We start from the raw sequence: 10,226 nt of genomic DNA, 5'->3' as shown, positions 1-10,226 counted from the left end.
TAGATAAAATATGTCTTTATTAACACTATTCCTATTTGTGACCCAGGAACACAAAGTCATAAGGGTCAATTTCTTGAAACTGAGATTTATACATTTATATATTCAAGCTAAATAAATAAACTTTCTGTTGATGTATGGATTGTTAGAATAGGACAATATTTGGCCAAGGTACAATTTTGATATATTATGGTAGGAAATTTACAAGAAAAATATCATTTTGACCCAGACTGGTTTTGTGACCACATTTTATGATGGTAAATTAGCTGTAATGCAATCAATCAATCAATCAACCAATAAATAAATAAAGACACTGACACAAAACAATTTTAATATATTTAATTATTTCCTGTCATGGCAAAGCTCCATTTTCAGCAGTGCAATCCATGATACCCTTTTTTTATTTTTTTTTTTTTTTTTCAGGAACTTTTAATAAACAGTAGGGTCGAAGAACATTTATTTAATCTATGGACGCCCATTGAGTCACTCACTACATTTTGTAAATAAATATGGGTAAATTCTGTAAAACTATGCAATATACAGGACATTAATAGACATTTAACAAGAATAAATGATTAGTCACAATACACAGCAACAGTTGGGTTGTTCAGTACTGCAGGCGTATTTTAAGCTGGGGCTTAGCTAAGGTTCATTTGAACTTCACAACAGCATAATGAACATCATCTGTGGTTGATTGTACAACAGTAGGTGCAGATGATGTGTTCTTTGTGTGAGACTGCTTGAAATTAATAGATGAATATTGAACATCCTGATCATTTGTGTGATCTTGCTGTGTGCAGACCGTAGACAAGCCGGCAGCATTTTCATACAGCACAGCTGAACCCGACTGAATGTTTGAGCAGAAAAGAGGACAGACAATAAAATATAAGTGACAGAACATAAAATATATTGTGTGTGTGTGAAATTCAATTTTGTTCATATCCTCTCACCTGTACACTCCCCTTGTTGTCCTCATGTTGTTGAGATGAATTAGTCTTTCTCCTCCTGTTTAAAAGGCATCACATCAAAAGAGATTTTTTTTTCATGAATCTAAAAGACTGAAAGAATTCTTCCAGCTTTGCCATTCAGTTATCATACGAATCACAAGGGCAGTATGGAGTACCTCATGGCTCAGTACTAGGGCCATTACATTTTACATGAAGAGTTTGGTTTCAAAATGCAACAAACGCCAGTTCCTGCCAAAATCAGTATTGTATCTGGTCGGTATTGAAAAGTCAATTTTTAATTTTACGCAAAAAATGTGATATCCGGCATGTTATTCTGTCATGTTCTTTTCCCTACTTTTCCAAACTGAGACAAACACCAGTCTCCCTTCTCGCAGAACCTGATTTTACCAAGTACGACATGTTCCTAGATCAACATCTTTGTTGACCCTGGAACAACATTGTTATTAACCAATCAGATTTGAAAAAACAGTTTATAGTTTTTATGAAGTTTAGGCTTACAATCAGCGTTTGGTGGTTGTACATCAGTGTCATTCATCTACTGTATCATTTCCTCTGATTTTAGGGATTACTCATGGGTAAGTTTAGGTTTAGGTGTAGGGATGTGGGCAAGATTAAAATTTTGGATTAAATGTTGTTCCAGGGTCAACAAAATAGGTTGATTATAACACAATGAACTAAGATGAGTGACAGCTTTTAAAGATTTTAAGGGAGTTTGTAAATGAGATATTGATTTAATACAACAGTTAAATAAACAAGAAGTTAATATTAAGTTACTTACGTTGTCTGACCATTACACTATTGCCTGATTTTGCTCTATTTTGACGTCAAAAAAAGTTTGAAACAAGTTACAACTGAGCCGCAGCGCATCTCCATTCAAACACAGCGGTGTTTCGTTTATGAATGAACGTGCATTTTAAACGAATCTAGTGAGTCAATGATTCAATTTCCATTGACTTGCTTTATTCCTGAATGAATCAGCCATTCGAACTAATCAAATGAATGATATGATTCAGTAATTGAATCAGTGACTTGCCACCACCTACTGGCAGTTTTAGTTTCACTTTTAAAGTATCTTTTCAGTTATTTAAAACATTTTATATTTCTGTATTCAAAATGTTATATTTAAAACGTTAATGTCAACATGAATTTATATATTTGATTGCACTCATGCCACCTCTGAGCCTCATTAAACAACTGAAAATACACCTACAAGCCACTTTTGTGTTCTTCTGTGCCACCTCTGTAGTACAAATTAATTTTATTAATACTGATTTAATTTGATCATCTTGCCACTTTCTTGGTAAAGAAAACACATTTTTACTCAAATTAATCAAAATGGATTTATAGCGTTTTGGAACCAAACTCTTCATGTTACCCTTGGGTGATATCATCAGGAAACATGGTCTTAGCTTTCACTGTTATGCTGATGATACTCAGCTCTATATTTCTTTCCAATCCGGTGAAAAACAGAATGCATAGTTGATATAAAAAACTGGATGACGAGTAACTTCTTACTGCTGAATTTTGAAAAAACAGAGGTGCTAATTATCAGACCTAAAACCTCTGCATATAACCTAAAACACTGTCTAATACTTGGCTGCTCTGTCAATTCCTGTGCTATTTGACAGCAATCTTTCCTTCAGAAGACACATTTCTAGCATTTGCAAAACCACATTTTTCCATCTCAAAAATTACGACCTATGCTAATTCATGCGTTTATGACCTCAAGGTTAGATTATTGTAATGCTTTATTGGATGGTTGTCCTGCACGCTTAATAAACAAACTCCAGCTGGTCCAAAATGGAGCAGCTAGAGTTCTTACTAGAACCAGAAAGTATGATCATATTACCTTGGTTCTGTCAACACTGCACTGGCTCCCTATTAAACATCGTATAGATTTCAAAATCTTGATAATTACTTATAAAGCCCTGAATGGTTTAGCTCCTCAGTACTTGAGTGAGCTCTTATCACATTATAGTCCTTCACTATCTTTGAAAATACCTAGAATATCAAAATCAACTGCAGGCGGCAGATCATTTTCTTATTTAGCGCCCAAACTCTGGAACAATCTACCAATCTACCCTAACAATGATAAATCTATATTAAAGACCCATCTCTTTAAACTGTCTTACACATAATACATTAACACATTTCTATAATTCAAATCTGTTATTGGATTGTTAGGCTGCATTAATTAGGCCAACCAGAACTGGGAACACTTCCCACAACACCCGATGTACTTGTTGCATCACAAGAAGAATGGTATCTACGCTAATATGCTAATATTAGTCTGTTTCGTTCTTATTCCGAGGTCAGCGTAGCCACCAGATTCAGTCTGCATCCAGATCAGAGGGTCACCGCAGCCCAGATGGTGGATCAGCACCTAGAGATGATCTCTACAGCCCTGAATGTCAGCGGAGACCACGTCATCTAGATGAGCCCCAGAGACAGATCCCCAGTGAAGACCTCGTCACCTAGACAGTCATCGGCACAAGACCATGGGAACCATATGAGTCCTCTGCACAATCTGACTTTGCTGCAACATGGCACAAATTGCTGGTTCGTCTGGCCAGAGGAGAACTGGCATCCCCAACTGAGCCTGGTTTCTTCCAAGGTTATTTCTGCACTTCTGTCACCAATTGAGTTTTGGTTCCTTGTCGCTGTCTCCTCTGGCTTGCTTAGTTGGGGACACTTAATTTTCACTGATATCATCAACTTGATTGCACAAATACTATTTGAACTTAACTGAGCTGGGTGATAACATCACTGAATTCAACGATAGACTGCCTTTAACTGAAAAATGAGTGTTTAGTGTTGTTCTTTTGCATTATTGACACACTATTTCCTATTTAATACTGTAAAGCTGCTTTGACACAATCTGTATTGTTAAAAGCACTATATAAATACACAAGACTTGACCTGACTTGACTTCCCAATCCAATCAGAACATCTGCTGAAACTAAGCTGCAAAAAGAGCTTGTTCATAAACCACAACCCATTAACCATCACCACCCACATTTACACAGCAGTGACAACTTTCCAAAGCTCAGCAACATGTCTCACACATTCATCGTAAACCAATGAGGAGGAAGCAAGACAGATGGTATTATTTTTAACGTCTCTCTGCAGTCACTAATTTTCATCCTTAAAACCCGTAAAAAATCTAAATAACATTTAAATTCTTTCCCATTCACATAACTGTCTTAAAATGGCATGAATGTAACTCTACACTATTACCTCATTGAGTATACCCAGATTTATGAATATGCTAAGCACCTAGACCCTGTCTTCACTTAGTCACACCAGCTCGTAACTGCTCCACTTTTACTCAGAAGTAGTAAAAGCTACACAACGGCAGTTATCACTATCATCAACGATTGAAGTTTTGAGAATGAATTCGCGAGTGAATGTATTCAAGCTCATTCTGTTAAAGAAGCTCAACGCTACGCAGTTAACCTCTTATTTACATTATGACTACACCTTGCTTGTTATGTTGTGGTTACATTCCTTGTGACAACAGGAAACAGGGGCGTGTCAAAATATGTTTTTGGTACACTGCAGATTTAAAGAGAAATTCTCAGCAATGGTGTTAACTGATAATTTTGTGCATGGTTTGTCTTACAGCATATGTGACCCTGGACCACAAAACCAGTCGTAAGTAGCATGGGTATGTTTGTAGCAATAGCCAAAAATACATTGTATGGGTCAAAATAATCTATTTTTCTTTTATGCCAAAAAACATTACGATATTAAATAAAGATCATGTTCCATAAAGATATTTTGTACATTTCCTACTGTAAATATTAAAACTTAATTTTTGATTAGTAATATGCATTGCTAAGTACTTGTATCTTGGCCACATATTGTCCTATTCTAACAAACCAGTGGATCAGATGATCTATAAATGTCAGTTTCGAAAAAATGTACCCTTATGACTGGTTTTGTGGTCCATGGTCACATATTAAAAACACCAGATAGACATGTAAACAACATTAAAATCTTAAGTCTCACCACTGGAGGTCTTTAAAAACAGAAGAAATATGGGTAGAATAGAAGAAAGTCGATCAAAACTTGTGCTGTGCACTACTGCAGATTGTTAAATAATCTCAGTACCTAAACATGTAACAAACATAAGTGGACATGAGGGAAAACACAATAGATAAAAACAAATTTTACCTGTACCACAGGGCTCCTATGAGTGCGAGAATCAGAAACACGGTCAGTATGATTACAGTGATTAGTAAAGCTGTATTCGTCTCTGGTATATGGATTTCTGGGTCTCCTACAGCACAGGAATACTGTTGAAGCTCTTCATTGCTGACTGAGTCCAGGTACAGCTTGTTGGCTTTAGTGAATCCATCCATTACCTGTCGTCCGTTCTTGTACCAGATGTAAGAGGTGTTGTCATTTAAAGTACAATTCGATGAACAGCTTAATACCACTTCCTCCTTCTCTGATACAACAGCTGGGCTTCTTTTTGTCTGTGTACCTACAAATAATTAAAGTCTGTTAGAAATTATACAGGAAACATTTTGAATCAGTTTATCATGATCAGTTACCTGTAACTGTAAGAATGACTCCAGGTGATCCAGAATATTGGCCGTTTGTTTTGTCAGTGATGATCCTGAATCGATATTCTCCGGAGTCGCTGATCTTGAGATCTTTGATTCTCAGTTTGTTCCCCACATACTCCACACGACCAGCAAACTGATGCTCCTTACGCAGATCTTCCGGAGATGGACCGTAATGCCAGAATGTTTTATTTACAGTATGATCAGAGGGATGTGAGTATGTGCAGGAAATGTCTACTGTTGAGTTCACCACAGCACAGACTCTTGTAGAGGTGTAAGTCACATCCCAGCAGCCTCTCCGAGAAACGCCTGAAAGAGACACAGATTACTGCTGTGAAACTCACAATTGTGGCCTGTTTACAACAAGATGAATGTTTGTCATGAAAATTTAGTGTGATAAACATTTTGACTTAGTGGCTGGTAATAAGTGAGGTTTTCTTATCTTTTTCCCTCCAATCGCATTGAGAAATAAACTGACCACCCAATAAGATTTATACTAATAAACGGAGCTGCTTCTGGTACATAAAAATAACAGCCAGTTGAAAACTTGTGCCAAATTCATGAAATCTACATCATTTAACCAGTGGTCAAGTGCAAAAACAGCAAGTGTGGGCATTGGGATGAGCTCCCTGTCTCAAATGATCAAGTTCTTGTTGTCTTCCTCTGACTCTTTCATTTTGTGATCTTACGGCACTTGAATTGAGCAGAAAAATGTGGAAATTGCAGAGACATTTTGTGATTAACATTCATCTTGGTATGAAAACTACCTTTAAATATGTACATTTATACTCACGTATGAACAAAACACTGATATTACATTAGTGCTCATTAAATAAATAAATAAATAAATGTCACTCACACACAGGAGAGGAGGAATTCAAAAGATCTGCAGTGAGAAAACAGGAGTAACTTCCAGCAGCTTTGGGTGAAACTGTAATGCTCCTGAAATGACCAAGATCTTTTACATATTGTCCATTTATTTTCCAGTAGTAATTCTGAGGTCTGGACGTCAAATCACAGGAAGTATCACAGGTCAGTTTTACTTCCTCATCTGTAGATGCAGGATTCCACTTCACCTGCAGGTCTGAATTAATGTAAAAATTAATAAAACTCGACTAATGAAAACAGCTAAACTGACCAGAATATTGACTCAGTTTCACCTGTGACTGTTAGACTAACGGCTGCTGAGCTGAGATGTTTAACTCCACCATTCATGATGAACATGAGCTGATATTCTCCAGAGTCTCTCTCTCTCGTCTGATATTGTGAGTGTTGAAGAGCTGTTTGAGATCTGATGTTTTACTCGTCCTGAGTAGTCTGAGTCTAAAGTCAAATCTTCAGATTCATTGATTTTTCTCCAGTTTGTTCTTTGTTTCTCACTGAACCAAAACACAGTTTTGATGTTGATGTTGCTGTCGTAAGAGCACGTCAACCTTACATTGGTTTCTTTCAGAGCACAAATGTTTTTACAGTTCACAGAGATGCGGTTCAATGTTAGAGAGCCTGATTTAAAAAAAGAAAGAAAAAAAAGTAACAGTGAGACCAAAGAGTTTGCATTGAGAAAGAAGAGATTCTTATCTGACAAACCAAGTGAGTCACTATGAGAGCAGTGAGGCAAATCTCCTTAAAGTCTAAAATGTTTTTACTTTGTGTTGGAACACATTTTGATGAAACATTAAAACAAAACTGCAATCCATTAACAATAATCTTACCTGAAACATGTAGAAGTAGAATCAGTGATGTGATTCTGAAGTCCATCCTTTAACTTTCGGATTTTCAGTTTCAGAACTTTCTTAAGTAAAAGAGTGACAATGTTGTGAGCAGACAAACATTAATTTCAAACCATTTATCCCAATAGCTCAACATTAACTGAATTTGTTTTAAGCAATAACATGGTTAAAGAAACGTGTTGTCAAATGTGGTGACAATGCCTTACCAGGCAATCAGATGATCTTATTTCCTTCCTTTTTCTCTCCAGTCTTTTACCCCCTTGTTGTTGGGTAACTGCATTTAACCTCCCACTTCTTAAGCAACACTATATTTGGAACTTTCCAGTTCATTTTTAGATTTTACGTTTCCCAATCAGTCGAGACAAATGACAAATAAGGATAAATCTTGTTAAAAACGTACAGAAATGTACAGAAATACATTTGTTCATTTCATATAGTTATTTTGTACTTTTTATACTCTAAAATGTGACCATCAAAAAACAAAAACCCTGAATATGAGTGAGTGATAAATATCTGCACAGTTGGCACCACATGACAGTTGCACCACATGTAATTTTAAAGAAATAGCAGTAAACGATATAGCAAAGCTACTTCAGGCATTTGAATTAGGGCTTGTTTCCATTTCAGTATAATAACATTCAGAAGAACAGTTCATTTGAATGTCCACAATATGATGGATATATGCACTAGAAACAGTTAACAATTACCAGATCTAATCTGAAAACTCAATATATTAAATCTTGTGCACCTTAGTTACTAAAAGTAATAATTTAATATCCAACTTAAGCCGTAGGATCTTTTAAAAGAAAGCCCTCACACAATTTCATAATTATCATAAAAATAAGTTTCTAGTCAGTAATTGCAGAAATTACTGTAAAGTTTTGTTAGTTTTTCCTATTGCTTTCTCCTATTGTTAGTTTACATATATAAATAACCATTTGATGCATATTTTATGTACATCGCAAAAATAGCATTTATTTGACAGAGAAGCTCAGATAGCACAGTGAATGTTTATATGGCTACCAATCAATCGGACACTAAATCTGCTGGATCTTGACTAAATATCTTCTATACCCTTTGATTTTAATAAGACGTCCCCAAGAAATAGACAAGAATGAATGAATGAAATCATGAATTGACCATCCATCATGATTCCTGTTCCTGTTTTTTTCCAACAACAAAGCACTTGAACGTGATAAACTCGTAATTACAACTTCAGAAGTGGGAAGCGGGAAGTTTCCAATAGCATGTGAAGGCAGCATTAATATAGGACAGTTTCATAAATACTGGTTAAGAAGTGAATATAAACACACACAGGCTACAAGGAGGCTTTATTTGGTTATTTTGTAGACCAGAACACTGTTGTTTCTTCTACTGCTTTTGAAAAAAAAAAAACCCTTGCAAAACCCTTACCAATACCAATTAAAAACCATTCTATTTCTTAATTTCTATTTCTATAGGATATGTTATTATTATTTTCATCATTTATTTATTCACATTTTCATCATCATATTGGGAAAAAAATTATCTGTTCAAACATGTTTGTGTCACTAAGTGTGTTTATTTTAATGTTATTGGTTAAAAAAAATGACTTAATACGCAGTGTGTAGACTGCATTGGGGAAAACACCTGTTTTACTCTGTACTGAAGCCTGATTTATTCACATTTGTGTAGCTGCACAAACCAATGGCGCTTTAGCCCACCAGTAAGGACTGAGCCGACCCCTATAAGTCAGCTCGCAGCGCCATTCATCAGATCATTCGACTGAAGCGACAGTCATCGATTTGCGTGCAGCTATAGCACGGCTAGCAACACAACGCTCATTCCCTTATCTCAGGGAACCGAAGTTATGTCAGTAACCAGAGCATTCCCTTTCGAACGGTCTCTCTCGTTGTGTAGACCACAATGGGTAACGTATCCAATCACACCACGCACTGAAGCAGATGAAGAACTATCTACTCTGCGAGCCCAGTCCCAAAGCACTAAAAAGGGCCTTCCAGAAGACATGAGCAAACATGACCCAGCCATCTGGCAGGGAACAAACATATTCTCAATGCCCTGATAGGACAAAGCAGATAAGGCCCTGCTCACCCTACTGCCAAAAGGGTAACCACCTGGGCTCTGAACGGAGTCGAGAGCACCTTAGCGACATAACCATGGCTCGGTTTCAGGACGACTTTGTAGTTGTTTGGCCCAAAATCCAGACATGAGGCACTGACTGACAGTGCCTGTAAGTCACTCACTCGTTTAACTGACGCCAATGCTAAGAGGAGGGCCGTTTTAAGTGAAAGAGGCCGAAGGTCGGCCGAAGTGAGCGGCTCAAAGGGGGGAGCCCTCAGGGCTCTGAGGACCGTTGACAAGTCCCATGAGGGTATCATCTGAGGGCGAGGAGGATTAAGCCTCCGGCAGCCTTCAGGAATTTAACGAAAAAATCATTTTTACCCAATGAATGGCCAGCTGAGGGAATGATTCACGGTGATGACTGCCACATACACTTTCATCTATCCAACAGCTCTTGAAGAAAGGCTGGCACGTGGGACACATCACATGAGCACAGGTCCAATCTTCGTGCCGAACACCATCTGGAAAAGACCTGCCATTTTTGTCCATAGAGGCATCTCGTAGAAGGTGCCCTGTCCTCTAAAATGGTATTGCTCACTCTTTCCGAGAGCTGGTCAAGCTCCCATCGAGGCATCAGACATGAAGGCTCCACAACTCCGGTCGGGGATGCCATATCATGCCCTTGGCCTGAAAGAGGAGATCCCTCCTCAGCGACGTCTGAGATCCAAAATGGGTCTGAGCCATCTTTCTTGGGTACGAAGAAATACCAGCTGAAAAAGCCTGATCACTGGGGGTACTATTTCCACAGCACCCCTAGCAAGCAATGTTTGCACTTCCTGCCGGAAAACAAGAGCTTTGTTGTCCTGCACGGAAGTTTGAACGACCTCTGAACAGTGGGG

The 10,226-nt window shown here is 37.6% G+C and overlaps 1 protein-coding gene across 8 annotated transcripts in view; it reads right to left on the bottom strand.

The window, feature by feature from the left end:
- Window positions 1-330: 330 nt before the first annotated feature.
- LOC127161209 (sialoadhesin-like) overlaps window positions 331-10,226 on the bottom strand; it is a 43,587-nt gene continuing 33,691 nt past the window's right edge. For all 8 annotated transcript variants that reach the window (XM_051103849.1, XM_051103843.1, XM_051103848.1 and 5 more), the window contains 5 exons: window positions 6,396-6,620; window positions 5,525-5,845; window positions 5,142-5,454; window positions 948-1,002; window positions 331-844 (listed from right to left, as the gene is read on the bottom strand). In XM_051103849.1, coding sequence (XP_050959806.1) covers window positions 647-844; window positions 948-1,002; window positions 5,142-5,454; window positions 5,525-5,845; window positions 6,396-6,620 — 1,112 coding nt within the window. In that variant the 3' untranslated portion in view covers window positions 331-646. The remainder of the gene's footprint in view (window positions 845-947; window positions 1,003-5,141; window positions 5,455-5,524; window positions 5,846-6,395; window positions 6,621-10,226) is intronic.

The sequence above is a fragment of the Labeo rohita genome, unplaced genomic scaffold, assembly GCF_022985175.1.
Source record: "Labeo rohita strain BAU-BD-2019 unplaced genomic scaffold, IGBB_LRoh.1.0 scaffold_585, whole genome shotgun sequence".
Taxonomy (NCBI): Eukaryota; Metazoa; Chordata; class Actinopteri; order Cypriniformes; family Cyprinidae; genus Labeo; species Labeo rohita.
The sequence above is the reverse complement of the archived record's forward strand: the minus strand, read 5'-3'. Positions and strand labels throughout refer to the sequence as shown.